The 20,758-nt window shown below is 37.3% G+C and overlaps 2 protein-coding genes and 1 long non-coding RNA gene across 3 annotated transcripts in view; all 3 read right to left on the reverse strand.

Moving 5' to 3' along the window:
• LOC147842349 (uncharacterized) overlaps positions 1-20,758 on the reverse strand; it is a 736,864-nt gene that overhangs the window by 446,971 nt on the left and 269,135 nt on the right. The window lies entirely within an intron of this gene.
• crygm2d12 (crystallin, gamma M2d12) lies at positions 9,281-10,069 on the reverse strand. The gene is given in 3 exon segments (NM_001100442.1): positions 9,281-9,582; positions 9,674-9,916; positions 10,013-10,069. Coding segments are annotated over 3 exon segments (522 nt in total). The 5' UTR covers positions 10,019-10,069; the 3' UTR covers positions 9,281-9,309.
• crygm2d20 (crystallin, gamma M2d20) lies at positions 16,858-17,732 on the reverse strand. Its single transcript, NM_001082939.2, is given in 3 exon segments — positions 16,858-17,164; positions 17,328-17,570; positions 17,668-17,732. Coding segments are annotated over 3 exon segments (522 nt in total). The 5' UTR covers positions 17,674-17,732; the 3' UTR covers positions 16,858-16,891.

A 20,758-nucleotide genomic window follows, 5' to 3' on the forward strand; every position in this document is an offset into this window, starting at 1 on the left:
GACTTTGCACGCGATAAGAGAATATAGCCAGTTAACCTGATACAGTACACTCGGTTACAAGTAACAAATCACAACTAAATACATTTGCAAGCTAGAGTCAACGAGGCAACAACTTTAACCGCACGTACTTACACTTGAGAAATGGAAGAAACCCATCCTGACGTCTATCAGTAAGTTACTGATCCTTCCTTTAACAAACGCAGATGAAGTATTCTTTGTAGCATGTAGCTTCCAGAAGTTTCCAGTAGTTTCCAACTGCTTGGCTATAATGCTGAGGTTTCATCTTTGGGTAGAGACTCAATATATCCATCTGCAATGTGACTTCAATCGACCGGCATGTTTGTGTGCGTGTGTTTGTGGGTGTGTGTGTGTCTGGGTTACTGCGTCAGAGGGCGGGGCCTCAGGTTTGAAATCTCCCGGGTTTGCGCGTGCACGTGAAAAACTTTGTTTCGTTCGTACGTCATGGCGAAACACCTAATGAGTCGGTATCAAGGCGACTCGTTTGAAGCACTATGAATCGACTCTTTTATAGATGAATCAACAGTTTTAAACACTGTATTCTTACAGATTTAAGCCTTAGCTGGATACTTCACTTCACTTAGAGCTGTGTTACACACTACATGGAGGGGAATTTTCAAAAACCCATAATATGGGCTCTTTAAGACTTCCGATCTCATTCACTTCAATTAATTTTTGACGTTAAAAACTATGGCGGCAAATCAATGCCAATATTAATCGAGCGCAGCGGTGATGTTTGCGCGCGAGGAGAAGTGAACCGTGAGCAGATTACAGGTCTACACGCGAGAAAACTACAGCTCGCGAGCGCACAGGGGATCTTCACGCGCTCAACTGATCCAGCGTGAGAAAACAAGTCCCGCGCGTGCACATCATCATCTGTTCACGATGTACGCTCTCGCGAGCAAGGTCATGCCTACAGCGCGCGCGCGATCAGTTCTCTCCGCTCGCTCGCTGGTTCTTCTCTCTGCTCGCGCGAAACATTTTGGATTTTTGTCAGTCCTGGGGTGGGACTTGGTTTACTTGTTATCTCTAACGCTATTGGCTACTCTACCTTTCCGGAAGTTAGCCGGGATTGGACGCAGGTAAGCTAGTTTCCCCGTTAAATAAAAATATATAGGATATCTTATCATAATGTCACAAGGTGAAACTAATAGACTTACTTTCTCAGTAATAATAGGTGACGATTTACTTTCAATAATAAGATATTTCTTGTAATAATTAATCTCATAATAATGCCTTTTCTTACCGTCATGACCAAGTCATATAATGACATATCAAAATAATGAGATATATTTCTGTAACAAACTTTATTGCTTGGGAGAGAAAGAGAGAGTTATACCATGTGGCAAAAGATCTCTCCATTAAACAGAAATTGGGGAAAAATATACATGGGCTAATAATTCAGGACGAATAATTCAGACTTTAAATGTATGTTTTTGAACCATTTGATGAAGTTTAGCGCCTACATTTAAACTGAACTCAAGTGTTGGCGCAGCCATTTTCGTGTAAGGTAACCGGTATATAATCTTAATTACACGGAGGTAAAATAACTCACGTCTCTCCTCGGTTTTCTGCTGCACCGGAATACATTTATTTGCATATGTCCAAATATGGGAAGCAGGTAACACATGACATGACAGTCTGAGGGCACATCCAATAGTAACGCTAACACCCCCACTTGCACTCATACTGTACAGTATACAAACTGTATATGGTAACACAAATGTTCGATTTACATACCAAACAAAAAACCTTTGAATTTTTCCAGCTTAAACTTTGTCACTGGTTTAGTCATGACATCGGCTACCATGTCTTCTGTGGGACAGTACTCAACAGTCACTTTTCCATCGCTCAGTGCCGATCGAATGAAATGATACCGTACATCCACATGTTTGCATCTTTGACGGCACACTGGATTCTTTGATAGTGCAATGGCACCTTGATTGTCCTCAAAAATCTGTACAGGCATATACATGCAGTCATTTTCCATACTGTCCAATAACTGTACAAGGTACATGCTTTCTTGTGTGGTTACAGTCAGTGCCATATACTCTGCCTCGCATGTCGATAGAGCTACTGTGGACTGTTTCTTTGACTTCCATGAGATCAAAGGACCATTTGCAGAAAGGCTGAAACAGTACCCTGTTGTGCTTCTTCTGTCATTTAGATCTGAGGCAAAATCAGCATCACAATATGCCACAAGTTTAAGTTTTTCATCACTTTTCTTGTAACATAGCTCCTGATCAATTGTACCCCTCAAGTACCTCATAACATGTTTAACCGTAGACCAGAGCTGTTCGTTTGGTTTGGACAAATACTGTGATAGTTTACTAAGAACCCAACTTAGATCAGGTCTAGTACATGTCATTAGGTAGATCAAACTACCTACTGCCTCACGATACCTTCTAGGATCAATAGGATCACTATCACTGTCGTAATCCAATTTCAGCTCACATGGTGTTGATCTGGGTTTACAGTCTAACATATTGAATCTCTCCAGTATTCGCAATATGTATCTTTTCTGGTTTACCCTTACAGTTCCCTTACTTTGATCGAAATCAATTCCCAGAAAATGTTTGAGCTTTCCCAGATCTTTCATTTTGAATTTTGATGTCAGCATTTCTTTCACATCCTTCAGTAAACTGTTGTCACTAGCAGCTATGATGAGATCATCTACCCAGATTATTATGATCACCCTGTCTTTACCACTTCGCTTACTGTACACACAGTAATCAGCCAGATTCTGTATGAAATCATTTTCAGTGAGATATACATGTAACATTTTGTTCCAATTTCTTCCTGATTGTTTTAAACCATACAGTGATTTGTTCAATTTACAGACTAGTTTATCACCTCTGTTTGATTTGACTTCAAATCCTTTCGGCTGCTCCATGTAAATCTCACAATCTATTGGAGCGTGTAAGTAAGCTGTTTTCACATCCATTTGGTGAAGTTCAAGATCATATTGTGCTGCCATTTGCATTAAGGCTCGAATTGATGTGATATTTGCTGTTGGTTAGAAAGTCTCTATGTAATCTACACCCATCACTTGACTATAGCCCTTAGCAACATATCTGGCCTTGTATGTCTCTGTCTCATCTATATTACTCTTAATAGAGTAGACCCATCTACCCCCCACTGCATGTTTACCTTCTGGTAGTGTAGTTAGGGTAAATGTATTGTTTTCTTGTAGTGAGCTAATTTCATCTTCCATGACCTTAACCCTCATCTTAGACTCATTGGAATTCATAGCTTCCTCAAAAGTCTGTGGTAAATCGCACATTCTGTAACAGTAATCAACATTAGTAAGAATCTGATCATCACTCTCCACATCAGATACATAATCTGTCAAATACTGTGGGGCTCTCCTATTTCTCTTAGGATAACGTGCGCATTGTTCACCACTCTCAGTTTGAGCACTACTCTGACTCTCTGTCTCAGTTGTCTTTTCTGGCGTCTCAGTAGTAATGTTATGTGTTGACTGGGGAGATACATATCTCTCTCTATGAGAATCATCATCTGACATTGTGATTTCTGTCTGTGTCTGATGATTAGCCACACATCTTGTTATGAATTTCACAAGTCTGTGCTTCAGAACTTTTCCTGTGTCTGGATAATAAATCAAATATGCAGGGCTGTTTTTATCATATCCTACAAAAATCCCTTTTTCACATCTAGCATCCAGCTTCTTTTTGTCGTGTTTGTATGCGTAACATACTGAACCAAATATTCTCATTTTAGAGAGATCAGGCCCCTTCCCAGTCAATGCATAGTATGGGGTTTGGTGTATACGGCTATTGTAGCACCTGTTGCGAATTACTGCAGCAGTCATTACCGCGTAGGTCCACAACATCTTGGGCAGGCCGCTCTCTAAGATCATGCATCTTGCCATCTCAAAAAGTGTTCGCCAATTTCTCTCGGCAGTCCCATTTTGATGGGGCGAATATGGCGCTGAAGTCTCATGGCGTATACCATTCTTACTTAAAAGAGACTGAAACTCTTTTGCTATGACCTCTGTGCCATTATCTGACCTAACACACTTTATGCGCCCATAAGGTGCTGTGTCAGCAATGAACTTTTCAGTTGCTCTTGAAGTGTCACTTTTAGCTTTTAAAAAGTAAACAAATACTGCACCCGAGTAATCATCAGTGAATGCTAAAGCATACTTGAAGCCGTCTTTAGCTTCTGGGTCAATTGGACCAGCTAGATCTGTGTGCACTAGTTCGAGTGCAGCTTTAGCTCTTGTATCAGGCTCCCTGTTTCGGCTCTGTACAAATTTACCCTGTGTACAAATCTCACAATTTAAATTAGATTTATCAATCTTCCCTGTTATTTTCATCCCCTTCACTACATTTTGCAATTTGGAAATGTCTTCATAATTGCAGTGCCCAAGAATTTCGTGCCAGGTTTGGATATCATAACATGAGTTACAACTATCAGTATCACCATCTCCATTAACAGTGTTCAGATAATACAGTCTATTGTACTCATGTATGCTAAATTTTGTACCGTCCTTATGAGTCAGTTTGTCTTGTCCTTGTTGAAAGCTGATCGAAGCTCCGTTTGTTGTTGCTGCTTTAACAGAAAAAATGTTTTGTGGATACGATGGTATATACAAGGCGTTCTTTAGTATCGTTTTCACTTTATGTCCCGCGCTGTCAATCAAGTGCACCTCTGCGTCACCTGTTCTCTGCGCAACTCCACTCGCCTTTGTTCCATCCGCCAACTCAATGTAGTGTTTCTCCGGTTGGAATTTGTCATCAAACTGTTTGAATTTCTTAAGATCAGTAATGATATGCGAGGTCGCGCCAGTGTCGACCATCAGCCCTTTCCGCTGTATTTTGTATGATCTGTAGTCACTGGCTTTGAAGATAAATGTGTGTTCCTCATCATCGTTCTTGTCACTAGCCAGTTTAATATCATCTCTCTTTTTTCGTCTACAGTTCTCGTCTTTGTGTGTTGAGCTTTTGCAGTAATTACACCACTGTCGTTTGCAGTTTAAGGCTGGGCATGTACGCATTTTGTGCCTCTTCTGTTGGCAGTTGTGACACGTAATGTCCGAGTATGCGAGGGGGAGGCATTTGCTTTCATCACGTTATCTTCACTGGCGACATTGCGGAAGTTTTCAGTACTCTCAAAATTTCTCAGCTTCGTTTTAAACTCAGCAAACGTTATTTCTGTATCACTCTGTGTGATATGTATTGCAAACGGTTTAAACGAGTCCGGCAAACCTTTCAAAATCATCACAATTAGAAGTCCATCACTAAGGGTTTCTTCTGCATTTCTTAGTGCTGTGATTGCGGTTTCAGCTCTTATAATATAGTCTGTGACACTCTCACTTGGTTTCTTTTAAAGAGAAGTTAACTCGGTATACAGAGAAATGATTCGCGGCTTTCCTTTGCCAGCATAGTAGGCCCGTAAAATCCGCAGAGCTTTCCTACCGTCATCCGCGGCATCTCTCATGACAAGTGACAAATTTTTGTCATCCAGGTACTGGATTAATTCTGCATAGGCTTCTTCATTTTTATCAGGTCCTTCATCATCATCAGCACGTGCGGAGGCCTATGATAGCACCGTCTCTTTCAATCCTAGCAACCGCATGTGTCCTAAAAACTTTGTTTCCCAAAGTTCATAGTTTTTCTCATCTCCGTCGAAACACAATCTATTCCATCGGTTACTCACATCTCTCCTGGGCCCATAACCTGTTGGCGCAGCCATTTTCGTGTATGGTAACCGGTATATAATCTTAATTACACGGAGGTAAAATAACTCACGTCTCTCCTCGGTTTTCTGCTGAACCGGAATACATTTATTTGCATATGTCCAAATATGGGAAGCAGGTAACACATGACATGACAGTCTGAGGGCACATCCAATAGTAACGCTAACATCAAGCCAAATTTATGAACATGAACTCACGTGTTCAAATTTATAAAAATGTTTTTTTTTTCTCTTAGACTCATTGTCCTTGACTCATTTTCCATGAAGAACAAGTCAGAATAAATTGGATGGACAATAGTATACAACATAGGCTATACATGCATGAAGGGCATAAAGTACAAAGGTTTATAGTAAATTAATTAAATTGCCATTAGTCTGTTATTCCACTTTACAGTTGAAGTCAGAATTATTAGCCCGCCTGAATTAATAGCCCCGTTTATTTTTATCCTAATTTTCATTAAATGGAGAGAAGATTTTTCAACACATTTCTAAACATAATAGTTTTAATAACTCATTTCTAATAACTGATTTATTTTATCTTTGCCATGATGACAGTAAATAATATTTGTCTAGATATTCTTCAAGATACTTCTATACAGCTTACAGTGACATTTAAAGGCTTAACTAGGTTAATTAGGCAGGTTAGGGTAATTAGGCAAGTTATTGTATAACGATGATTTGTTCTGTAGACTATCTAAAAAAATAAATAGGTTAAAGAGGCTAATAATATGGACCTTAACATAGGTTTTAAAAAATTAAAAACTGCTTTTATTCTAGCCGAAATAAAACAAGAAATAAGTGGGATAATAATTCTGACTTCAACTGCATATGTGACCTTTAAGATGTTGGCATGTTGTATAAAAAAGGGGTATTTGTATGCCTCTGAATTGGAATAATGTAATGGATAGTGAGTAAAGCCAAACGAAGATTGTAGAAATTAAATTGTTGCTCAATAGGTGGCGATAAACACCCATCTGAATGTCTGTCACTGTATTCTTTGTTTGATTGGGCTAATCATTTTTGATTGAAGTCTTTATATGCAGGTTATTCAATCATTAACTAAAAATGAGATTGAAAAAAAAAAAAAAAAATATATATATATATATATATATATATATATATATATATATATAAAAAAAATTTTTCACTGATCTATATTACAAAAAATTTTAATAATTATAATACTATACAAAGCTGCACTGCACATATAGTATGCATTGTATGAAAAGATCTAAAAACCAAATAAACTCTTCTGAAGACAATATTTCATAGAAAGATCATCCCGAAGTGTCATAATGAGCTCTGCTGTTGTGGTTAATAATGAAGTAAAATACAACAATACAGACAAGTGCTGCACGGTACAAATCAAATGGGTTCAGAAAGTCATGTTACAAGAATCCAAGTCATTATTTTAGAAGATTAATTATCATTATTTGACTGTTTCTCGAGATTGAATCCTCATAAAGTTCATAAAGTTCTCAGAAAGTTTCTTATGATTATGACTTGCAAATTGTATTTATATTTAATGGTGTGATCTTTTAACCTGCGTCCAATCCCGGCTAACTTCTGGAAAGGCAGAGTAGCCAATAGCGTTAGAGATAACAAGTACACCAAGGACTGACAAAAGGACTGACGCCCCAGGACTGACAAAAATCCAAAATGTTTCACGCGAGCAGAGAGAAGAACCAGCGAGCGAGCGGAGAGAACTGATCGCGCGCGCGCTGTAGGCATGACGCGAGAGCGTACATCGTGCGCACAGATGATGATGTACTTGCGCGGGACTTGTTTTCTTGCGCTGGATCAGTTGAGCGCGCGCTAGAAGATCCCCTGTGCGCTCGCGAGCTGTAGTTTTCTCGCGTGTAGACCTGTAATCTGCTCACGGTTCACTTCTCGCGCGCAAACATCACATTCGATTAATATTGGCATTGATTTGCTGCCATAAAAAACTGCTCATTACGCTGCTTGATTTTAGCTCCAACCCTAATCAAACACACCTGAACAAGCTAATCAAGGTCTTACTGGGTATACTTGAAACATCCAGACAGGTGTGTTGAAGCGAGATGGAGCTAAACCCTGCAGGGACACTGGCCCTTCTGTGCCAGGATTTGTGACCCCTGCTTTAAATGATGAAGGTATGAATAAAAGACTTACTTTGGTTAACAAAAAATAAATAATATATTGCCATTATTCAGATTATTATCGTATTAAATAAACATCAATTTAATGTTTGTTTCTTTTTTCAGGGATAAAAATATACATTATTTTAAATACTGGGTATATCATGTTTTGCAATACCGTTGTTATATAAAGTGTTTCTTAAGTGCATTAATGCAGCATATTCTGTTGGGACTTTCATTTAGAGTAGATTTGGCATAGATACAATAAAACTTAAACAGACTGAATAAGTACACTCTCCCTGGCTTAACAGTGCAGAAACTGGATGCGTAGTTAATCTCATGCTCCATAAACTTCATGATGTGCAGATGCTAAACCGAGCTTAAAAGACTGATTGACTAATTAAACACATTTTTTGATTGAATTGATAAGACAAGCATGGATATAAAAACTGTAAAATGTCTTTGTTTTATTTGTACATACGTATAATCACTAATAAATAATGTTTTTGCAAAATTAAACAGACAGGACACACTTTGTCTTTTTTGTTTTCCTGTCAACAAACCTGTCAGGAAAAAAGAGCTGAATATTCGTGAATATTTTTCTCACAGACATGAAAACTCAGGAGTGAACACTGTTCCTTAGTAATCTGAAGGGAATCAGTGCAGTGCCATATTTCGAAGCTAATTAACATTTGTAATTATTTGAAAAAATATAAATACGTCATGAACTATTACTTAAAGTAATAGTGTTTGATATGTAAAATATTATTTATTCCTATGATCAAATCTAAATTCCAAGGTTTCAAAAAGATCTAATTACTGAGAAACATGTTTAAATTTGTTTAAATTATTTCTTATCAATCACATAATAACCAAAATTTGAGTTTTGATATAGGTGACGTAGTGGCGCAGTAGGTAGTACTGTCGCCTCACAGCAAGAAGGTCGTTGGATCGCAGGTTCCAGCCTAGGCTGGGTCAGTTGGCGTTTCTGTGTGGAGTTTGCATGTTCTCCCTGCGTTTGTTTAGGTTTCTTCCGAGTGCTCTGGTTTCCCCCACAGTCCAAAGATATGCGGTACAAGTGAATTCGGTAGGCTAAATTGTCTGTAGTGTGTGTACATGTTTCTGCTGCGTAAAAATGTGCTGGATGAGTTGGCGGTTCATTCCGCTGTGGCAACCCCAGATTAATAATGGGACTAAGCTGACAAGAAAATGAATGAGATATTTTTACAGTAGGACATTTACAAAATATCTTTACAGACCATTACATCTTTTCTAGTATTTTAACCATTCACTCATTTCTCATTCTTTTATACATTGCAGTATGTGTGAAAAATGTAATTGTTGAAATTTCTCCTAAACATATTATGTTTTTCTTTTTACATTTTAATAAATGTTTGGATTTAATTACAGAACAGAACTTGTTGTTGTATGAACATTGTTTTATTGAAGAACATTAGTACCAAGAGTCCATGATACGCCTCATGCTCATGAACCTCATGCCACCAAAATTGCTGAAGCTTCTGTACTCTCCAGGCCTGAAGTACCACATTCTGCCTCTATAGTGGGGCTGGTCATAAAAGAGCCAGTGGCCGTCCATCACATTGCAGGACATACAGTGAGACATGCGGTAACGGTCCATGATGCTGTCACAGTCATCCATCATCTCGTACATCTGACCTCCGAAGTTCTCCCTCTCGTAGATCCTCATTCTGTAGGATCCCCTGTGCTTTAGTGGAAGAAAAGCCAGTACTGTGATTTAGCATTACAGATTCAAAGAAAGTATATATTTTTAGTTTTGTAAGTTGTATTGAGCTCACCATAGGGATCATACGGCAGGACCTGATGCAGTTGTTCATTCCAAACATAGACATGTAATCAGCATACTCTCCCCTTCTGAAGAAATACTGATTTCCCATGTAGTTGGGCTGATCGTACATCATCCAGCAGCCGCTCTCCACTCTGCAAGAGTGACAGCGGCTCATGTAGGAGGAGAAGTCACCACAGTCGCCCATACAATCATAAGAGCGACCCTGGAAGTTCCTGTCCTCGTAAAATGTGACCTGAAAATGCAAAGTAAATATTTTAGCGATTTAAAGTGAAATATACCAAATCGAAAATCTGATTAACATGGAAATGGGTTCTGATGTGAGGTTTACCTTCATGTTTGCTCTGCCTGTGCTTCCACAAGATAGAAGGTGAAGCTAATTCTGCTTGTTTACTGACTGCTGTCATCCATACCTTTATACTAGACCAAGACTAATGACTACACAGCCCCTATTGTTGGTAAGTTCCTGACTGTGCACATTGGCACAAAGTGCTTTCTGGCTAAAGCTTGTTATGTAGATCTTAGTGTTCACATTTGTTAGTACAAAAGACTATTTTCTCTGAAATTTATATTGCTTAGAAGAATGTTGTGAATCTGACAAACAATGAGAAATGTCAGTGATAATTTACAGTAGAGATTACCAACACTAGTTCTGGAGGGCTACATACTGCATGTTTCAGTTTCAACTTTGTTCCAGCAAACCTGCCTGTAATTATCAAGAAAACCTGAAAACATGCATTACCTGCTTAAGGTGTGTTTGATTGGGTTTGGGGATTAAATATGCTTTTACTTAATATTTTTAAACCACAAATTATGTTATCTTTAAAAATCGTTAAATATTAAAATGTACAGATTTATTATGCACTACACAAATATTCTGTTATAATAATAAGACTTTTCACTATCTATCAAATTTATGGACGTAATAAAAGCATATAAACAATTCATATTTATATTAATTCATTATTATTATTTTTAATGATAATAATAGATATTATAGCTGTTGTTTTCATTTACAGTTTCATTTTTATGTATGACTATACATCACAAGCGTAACAAATGTCCAATAATAGATAAAAACAATAATTAATTACAAGGTAATGATGAACAGATCAGACCTGTAGGCCCTGTCCACACAAGCAAGGGTATTTTCAAACCACCAAATTTATACAGAAAACGCAGTATCAGGTGATTGATACCAACATTTTTTATAAACTCCAGCCAGGGTGAAACATTTCCAAAACTCTGAGTACAGTGGGGTTGTGTGGTCAGTACAACTGGAGTTTTTTTGGAGTTTTCTCATGAGATCAGAATATTTTCTCTTTTCTGATTGGCCAACATGGCTGAGTTTAAGTCACGGATGAGGAAAATTCCACGATCATGGCAAAGTGTCTCATATTCCACATTGTTCACACCCTGGGATGGTAATTTGCCTCTGTTTTCATGTTAGCATTGACTTGTATGCAGAGTACTTGCTAAAATACTTAGTTCAGCATTTGGTGTGAACTCAGCATAAAAGACTTTTATCGCCACCTGTTGATTTGGAGTGTCCTTAACATGCATCCCTGTGTGTTTCTGCAATTTCATGTAGACAGAGATTTGAAAAAAAATGACAGCAGAGAAAACTTATTGCCTGCACCTTTCACATGCAATTAGTACTCATTTAACCTCTCTGAGGTATGCTGCATCGTGGGTGAGTCCTTTTTTAAGTATGTGCAAAAAAAACTCAAACTACTCTGTCTATTTTTATCATACAGATAAGTTGTATACATAATTAGCACTTTAAAGTTTTACTTGAAAAACTTTTTATTTGTGTGCCCCCTAAAATGAAATAATAAATTTAAAAATGTGTGCTTTTGCCATCACACTCTCTTCTCGAAGTACATTCTAAAATGCATTATAAAATGAACTAACTCAGCAAAAAAGTCCAACACAAACTTGAATCTTGTGTCTGGTGAAAGCTGAAAATGTCTGCTTTGAAATGTTGTAACTTTTTCAGGATCACCAGCGATCTAACAACCAGAGATCGCTGGTAAACACTCACATTCACATGAACTACAAATCTGCCAGTTTATGGACTACAGATCCCAGTCATGCAACAAACACACTCACCTGCTCCAAGTAACCATTGATTGAACACTCACACAGCTGAAGCTGCTCAGACTTATTATCTGTTTAAGTGAAATTACTATGCGTTTTCCTTTGTCTTGGTTTGCCATGTTTTTGATCATCGCCTTGTTTATTTGTTTATTCCTGTCTGCTGCCTGCCTCTGACCATCTGCCTGCCTATTGACTGTGATTCTGGATTGCTCTTGTACACCTGTTTGCCCCTGTGTTGACCATTACTTGCCTGACCATTCTAATAAACCTATATTTGAATCCGCACCCCTGTTGTCAGTGTCACTTCCCTGTTACAAACTCAACTGAAAAGAAATATTCTTTAATTATGTAATCTGTATGAGAGCAAAGAGAGATTTTTTTTTTTTTTTTTTTTTTTTAACCCTAATTACTGTGCCTATAATAAGCTGTAACCAGCCCACAGGGAAGCAGGGCTTGAGCATGAAACAGAGTTGGACCTAAATGAGAGATGAGCTTGGGTCAAACTAAAAGACCTTTTTTTTTTTTTACAATGATATCAATTCCTTTTTTTCGCAGACCAGTGTATTAGTATTTCCCGTTTTACATTTGAATGGGACTCTTCTCAGGAAAATTTACAACAAACTGAAAATTACACCTTGCAATAATAGAACTATTCGGCGTGTGTCCAAATGTTTCTCTTTTAATACTGAACTGCTTTCTGAGTTTGAAAATGATTACTTTCCTCAAGTTATTAAGAATAGGAGTAAGCTATTGTTTAAGGAAATAATATATTTTCAACTTTTTGGCTTATTAATTTAGTTTATTATTTCCTCATTAATTTAATGGCAACTGGCTCACCATGAATCAGCGAACCTTCTTGCTGTGATGTGACAGTGCTAACCACTGAGCCACCATGTTGACCTGAAATCAGTTTCACTAATCATTCGTTCATTTATTTAATTTTTGGCTTAGTTGCTTTATTAAAAAGGGGTTGCCACAGAAGAATGAACTGACAACTTATCCAACATATGTTTAAAGCAGTGGATGCCCTTCCAGACACAACCCATCACTGGGAAACACTTACATTCACTATGGCTAATTTAGCTTATTCAATTCACCAATAGATCATGGCTTTGGACTGTGGGGAAACCGTAGCACCCAAAGGAAACCCACGCCAACAGGGAAAACATGCTAACTCCACACAGAAATGCCAACTGACCCAGCCAGGGCTCGAACCAGCAAACTTAATCAGTATAATCAGTTTAACCGGTAAATAAATATAGTGAAATCAGCTTAACCGAGTCATCACGCTTCACGTAGCCCATTACCCAACCAACATCAGTGTTAGGGAAAGCTAAATGTTACAATCTAATGTCATTTAAAACAATTACTTAGTTACAATTTAAGGCATTATTGTAGCCAGAAAAATACCTAAAAAAGATACCAAAATTCACAGTTATTATCGTAAAAATTAGTTTGGCACAGATAACACGCAACTCTGGCTGTATAACTTTTTTCATCATTTTAAATGTAAAATTAAAGATTTATCTTAGGCTATCATAAGTTTGTTTTTCGTGATATTGTCTGGTTGTCATTTGTAAACTATCATAAACCATTAGGTTACTAGGCCTACCCGTCATGTTATTTATTTATTAAGCCTATTTTAATAACTTGTTTTCAGGTTATTTTCGTTTAGGGCCATGAGCTACAAGTCAAAACAAACTCGATATGCTGACTGTATTTCAGCTCTCAAAATAGGTTTACAATATATTTTATGTTGTTTAATTTTGCATAAGCAAATAGCAGTATAGCCTAAATTACATATTTTTAAAAGATTATCATTCAGCCTATACCTGCAGCATGTGAGAGGTTTCTCGGTTGATCCGCGGTAAATCCACCTAAGCACTATATTCCATTTATAACACTACAAACTTGACTTTGCAGGCCGATCATTTTTAAACGCAAAAGGCATTTATTAAATGTTATACCTTGACTGCTGCTGCATAATGGGATGTTTCTCTACACAACTAGTGCGCTTTTTAGCAATGTCAAAATGAAAGCAAACATTCAAAGGGTTCTGCGTTTTGTCAATATTAGCTTAATAGTAATCATATTAATAACAATATTAATTAATAAATTTAAATATAATTTATAGAGTAACCTACTGTGGGAAAACACTGCCTACTGTTTTTAAAACATATTATTAGGCTACATCTTCTCGAATAACTAATGTGAAAATGACTGGCAGTTGCATCTATGCTAAAATTAATTTAACAGTAAATTTCTTCTGCGTTTCTTCCTTTTAGAGCTCAAGAGAGTTGTGTTTAAAGAATTAGTTAACTGAAACATGTAATGAATTAAGCTGCTCGTATCATGTCACCCACTTTTCGGGTGACCGGGGACCGATCTCTGGACTATAGAACTAGCTTTAATCCCACAATTTTCATAATTTAATTGCTATGTCATATATTTTAAAATATTTAAATGTGTGTTCTAAAGGTTGGAACGACAGGAGTGTTAGTAATTAATTACAGAAAGAATTTTCAGTTTTGAGTGAACAATCCTTTTTGAAAACTGGGGGGGGCACAAATTCTTTCTGAGGGGGCAATGCCCCCCTTTGCCACAGTGAATATACAGGTGAATTATCTGGTAGTACTGTGTACAGATAAACTGCGTAGAATCCAAGCAGACATTGCATGATGTCATGTGAAAAGGGCCTACTTGGCAGGTCTGGAAAAACTATATCAGGAGGTGTTGGCAGGATAGATGGTTCTGGTGGGTCAGATGGCTGTGGCAGAAGCGGTCATACTAGGAGCTCACAAGGAATCAAAAATGACACAAACAAGAAAACACTTTGTAATGTAGCAACAGCTTAAGAAAAGTCAAAGAATGAGTTTGAGTGTGGTGTTTAAACAGTCAAAAAGTAAAATTCATTCATTTTCTTTTCGGCATAGTCTCTTTATTAATCTGGGGTCACCACAGCGGAATGAAATTGCCAAACAGTAACAGTAAACAGTAAAAGTGTCTCTGGTTATTAATACAGTGCATTATAGAGGGCACTCCACCCATTATACGTTTGGCGTAATCTCAACTGTAACATGCAACATAGGCTTATTCTGAAAATGTAGCTCTATATACGTAGACAAATATTTCTGGAGAACGCTATTTTTGTAGCCAGAAGTGCGTATAGCTGCATTTCTTTTTTTTAAATGAAAGCTAGGGGGCGGTATGACAGCATTCCTTTTCACACATACCAGCCAACCACTTATATCCTTATGGACTGCTTTCCAGCTGTTGTCCAGTAGCTCATCATGTACGTCGGTGGACTTGAGACACCGAAAAGAGATAACTACAGCCATGGGGTTCAAGTCTAGTGAAGACCGGTTCCAGAAAGCAGATAAGAGAAAAACAGAATCCAAAAAAATATATAAACAAGTAAATAACAGGGTGAGAATGTGGTAAAATGTCGTAAAAATCAGACGAGGGCTTTTCTTTTTCAGAATTGTTTTTTATATTTGTCGGTTGGGTTTAGGGAAGTGGGTGGTCGGGTCAATCTATACCTTTTAAAATACTATTAGTTGGGTTTAGGGAAGGGAAAGAGTAGGTCAGTCAGTCAAGTCACTCAGTGAAACAGTCAGTCGACCGCAGCCTCTGGTGTATTTACGAGTAAACAGCAGGCGCAAATGGCACTCGTGAGAGAAATTTGAGATCTCAAAAAACGTACACAACGGCTTATGGTGGATTGGCGAAAACAAAAACAGCAAAAAATGTAGCTGCTGGGATGTATTTAGCACTCTGCAGAAATGTATATAGAGGTGCGTTTTCAGAATGAGCCTGGGTTGGTAATATTATAAGAGAATGGGACAAAGAGTATTAGAGCTGTATTCTCACAGCTCTGCCAGTGAAAGTGGTTGAGCTTATGCTGAGTTCAGACTGCATGATTTTAGCCCTGATTTTGATTTGCCGACAGGTTTTGAGAAATCGCCCGACAAATGCCTGAAATCGCAGACAAATGTGAGTATCAATCTTACAGTATGAACTATCAAAGACGCCATCTGAGACAATCACCAATGGGACGAGGCATGTCAAAGTCTAGAGAGCATTTGATTGTTCAAGATTTTATGAGACTTTGTGAATATGTTCTTATAAACATACAAGAAAACAATAATGATAGTATATACAATGGTCCTTAATTAATCGCAAGAGTTACGTTCAAAGATAACCTGCAATAGGTGAAATCCGCAAAGTAGTCCACTTTGTTTTTTACAATTGTTATAGATGTTTTAAGGCTGTAAAACTTCTTACTTTCACTATTTTCTTTGCATAAACATTTTCACACTTTCTCCTCTTGTTTAAACACTCGCGGAACTTCCTTTAACATGTCCAGAAGTCCAACTTTTTGTGTGATGATTAGCATCTTCCTCTGGTTATTGGGTCCTACTGTGGGTGCCTTCGACAGCACAGAATGTTTCATCAACATTAAAGGGTTTATTGGGGAGAAAACTTGCAAACATCTAGTACAACACTTCAGAGTCATACTGCTAGTGATCAAAGATTTATGTCAATTTGGCAAGTTGAGCACATTCTGTATTGTACAGAAGACACGGCATGAAGGAGATTAATTGACAATGGTCTACATCCAATCTGGACGTATAACACAATGCACTAATCAGGACGCAGAACACAATGCGCTGTAAAAAAGCATGTCAAATCGCACACAAAAAATCTGCGAGACCACAAAAGGTGAACTGCATTATGGCGAGGGATCACTGTAATCCTGCATTTAGATTTGTATTGGCTTAAATCATCTGTATTAAAGTGAAAACTTGTTTTCATCCAGGTGATAGTTAAAGGTTCTAATGTAAAATAGAAATCAAAAGCAGCTTATTCAAAAACTAATTTTATAAGTAACCAATGTTGTTGTTGATGTAAAGAAATCTTCAAGAAGACAAGAAGTCTTTAATGTGTGATGTGCTGGGACAGACAAGTTATATTATGGAAACATTTATATTTTTTTAATTGTTCACATTTCTCTTTTTATTTTTATATTTTTTGTATTTTTATAAGATAGTGGAAAATATCTTCAGAACACAATGTTTAGAGTTGTATAGAAATAGTTTTTATTGCAACACTAGTACCAAGAATCCATGATACGCCTCATGCTCATGAATCTCATGCCACCATAATTGCTGAAGTTCCTGTACTGTCCAGGACCAAAGTGCCACATCCTGCCTCTGTAGTGGGGCTGGTCATAAAAGAGCCAGTGGCCGTCCATCACATGACAAGACTGGCAGTGAGACATGCGGTAACGGTCCATGATGTTGTCACAGTCATCCATCATCTCGTACATCTGACCTCCGAAGTTCTCCCTCTCGTAGATCCTCATTCTGTAGGATCCCCTGTACTGAAGTGCAACAAGAGTCTGTTATTTTCAAGTTTATCAGGCAGAAAAATGTAACATACAATATATATATATATATATATATATATATATATATATATATATATATATATATATATATATATAAAATACTAATATTATTATAAATGGTCTAAATTGAAATTACCATGGGGATCATACGGCAGGACCTGATGCAGTTGCTCATTCCAAACATAGACATGTAATCAGCATACTCTCCCCTCCTGAAGAAATATCCACTGCCCATGTAGTTGGGCTGATCATACATCATCCAGCAGCCGCTCTCCACTCTGCAAGAGTGACAACGGCTCATGTAGGAGTGCATGTCACCACAGTCGCCCATACACTCATAAGAGCGACCCTGGAAGTTCCTGTCCTCGTAAAAGGTGACCTAAAAAGTTCAAATATAATGTTTTTGGAATGAAAATTTTAAATAGGCAAATGATTGTAATTTCATGTTATGGAATAGATGGTAGAATGAGGTTTACCTTCATGTTTGCGTTGTCTGATCCTCAGTGGTTCCACAAGGGAGAAGCTGAAGCTGATACTGCCTGTTGACTGACTGCTGTCACCTCTGCTTTTATACAAGACCAAGACTAAAAACTACACAGTCCCTATTGTTACTCAGCTCCTGACTATGCAAGTTGGCACAGGACTTTTCTAGCAGAAGCTTGGTATGTAGCTTTTAGTACAGAGACATATTTGGACTTATTTTTTAACAAAAAATAGTGTTTGTGTTTTAAGTATTTCTTACAGAAATACATTTTACAACAGCTGTTACATATATGTTTATGTAACAGTTAAAAAAATAAAATAAAATTCCTAATCAGGGGAAAAAATAAAAAATACACAATTTTCATGACAAAGGAATGTAATATATACCTTTATGGTTTCTTCCATTTATACAAAAATTATTTACAGAAAGTATTTACTTATTTTTAGATTTTATAACAGAATTTTATTAAGTTGTATAGGAGTTGTATACTCAATCCATTTGGACCAAAATAATATATTTTTGGTCATTTACACAGAATGTATTTTTCTCCATAATAAATTTAGCTTTAACAACATCAATCCAATCCTCTATTTATAATATCTAACAATATATTTATGTCTACTGTGAAACATCGCGATGGACGATGGCATCGTCATTGTATGATGCGATGAATTAATTATTTATGAATAATTATTTAATTCATAATAAATTAGTTATTAGTAGTCTACAGTTTCATCTACCTGACATGCATGGTCTTCGTTCCATAACCAAATCATAAATAAATAAAGATGAGTTACACACAAATTACCACCTGTCAATAACTTTTTCCGCGGGACTCTGGCATGAATAGGCAGAGTGATCTATGTCGTTATAATAGCGTCAACAAACTTTGTTGGTAAAAAAAGGTGCACATCCAACAGGAACCAACCAACAGTATCTGAGGTTTTCGCTATAGATAGTAAGTACCAGCATGAAAGCATAAGATTAAAGGGCCATGACACCCCCCACTTTTGGTTAAAGTCTACTTCAGAATTTTTTCAAAAGATGCATGATTAATGGGCGTGGAGCTCCGCGAGCATCGGGCAGGAATGGGCGTGGCCAGCAGGGGAGAACGTGAGCGAACTAAGCTAGCTCACAAAATGAGACAAACCGTGAGGAGACGCATGAGTTTATAGTTTACAAAGTTAAAATGCAAAGAAATGAACAGTTATTTAATGCCCTGCTACATTTGTTATTCGTAATTTCATATACACATAACCACAATTTATATCATTATAAAAATAAGTGTGTTCATGTAAATATAAATGAGGACTTCTCCCTCAATCCCCGTATCCAGGAGACTCGGTGCAGCAGGTCTCCTGACCTGTCTATTTTAACCGTTTGCCCTGCTGGTAATCTGGAGGATTTAGGCAAACACAGCAGCACGGCGATGTGTCTGAATGTGAACGAACTCCTGATAAAAGACAGTGTCCGCCGTTCTTTAATTCTCGTGCTGCTCTCCTGACAAAAATGCTAGCAGCACACACAAAGCTTTGCTGTATGATCGGCCCTGACAAGAACGCGGGGAAAAACATGCAACAAACCCCGTGGATCATGGAAACAAACGCATATGAGCCTACATGAACGGCTAAATACTAGGCTCATTTGACTTGGCCAAAATCTGCGCAGAATCGATCACCGGTGATCACCGCAAGATGCATGCCGGTTAGAAATGTGTCCGCCTTGCCTTCGCCTCGCTCTGATGTCACGCTGACGTGCGCCAAAAAACTCTCGCGATCGCGAGGCGGGTACCTCGGATTAAGCAGTCGGCCGCAGTTGCTCTCAAAAGACTGCGTTACCAAAAGCATGATGGGAAACGACTGGCTGACGACACAGCTTAATGCTGATTGGATGAGACTTTATTATCTTGTTTAACTAAGGTTTATACCTGGATTTGTTGAATATTTTTAGTATTTTCGTTGATAATTTAAAAAAAAGTCATAAAGAGCATTACATATGGTTATTTGTTTAGATTTACACGCAAACAAAAACAAAACACATCTTTGTAAAACATAACGTGACCTATCCAATATAACTAAATGTTACTAATAAATCATTAGGATGTGTGTGTGCTGTATTCTATTTCTCTCTCAGTCTTAAGTCCTGTTTGTTGTCATTTTCACTTTTTGTATGTTTGTGTGAATTTTGTGTTGTAATGTTTATGCAGCGTTATTCCATGAAAGTCAATCCAATATATACATATATTCAGAAATACAAAGGTAATCAGACTGTTTTGTCTATTATGCCTCATCTTTGTGTGGTTTCATATGAGAAGTGAAAAGGGTGTAGTAAACAAGACACACACGCACACACACACACACACACACACACACACACACACACACACACACACACACACACACACACACACACACACACACACACACACATATGTATATGTATATGTATATGTATGTGAAGTCAAAAGTCATGTTTAAAACACCAAGAACATTTCCACAGTTTTTCCTACAGTCTAATAGTTTTTATTCTGGAGAAAGTCTTGGGCTGTTTATTAGTCTGGCTGGAGTAAAAGCAGTTTATATAGACCTAATAAGCATGTCAATATAATTAACCCCCTAAGAATTTATTTGTCAAACAAACATTTGTCATGACCCGTCACTCAAAAGCTTCTTGCTATGGCTACTTAATTTATAATGTAGCCAAATTAGGTTTCTTGATTTAACGTTTGTTGAATATACAAAATTATATTTAATACACCCTTTTAGTTAAAGAGCTGTTCTTCTTCTGTAATTCTGACCATCTTTTTGTAAAAACAGTAACATTTCTATTGCATCCACTCCCACATTAAAAAATACTATAGTAATGTATACTTTAGTGCTTTTGAACCATGTTATAAAATAGCCTATTTAAATTTTATAGTTCTGGTATCACAACAACTATAAACACAACCCAATACTGAATAAACATGTTCAAAAATGCTATAACATTTACTATAAATCACCATAGTATTTTTTCATGAAGTCATTCATCTGCAATAAAAAACGCGAACGAGATCTCCGCCACTGGTGACGTTTCCAGGTGGC

Source organism: Danio rerio, chromosome 9 (assembly GCF_052040795.2).
Source record: "Danio rerio strain M-AB ecotype USA chromosome 9, GRCz13ab, whole genome shotgun sequence".
Classification (NCBI taxonomy): domain Eukaryota; kingdom Metazoa; phylum Chordata; class Actinopteri; order Cypriniformes; family Danionidae; genus Danio; species Danio rerio.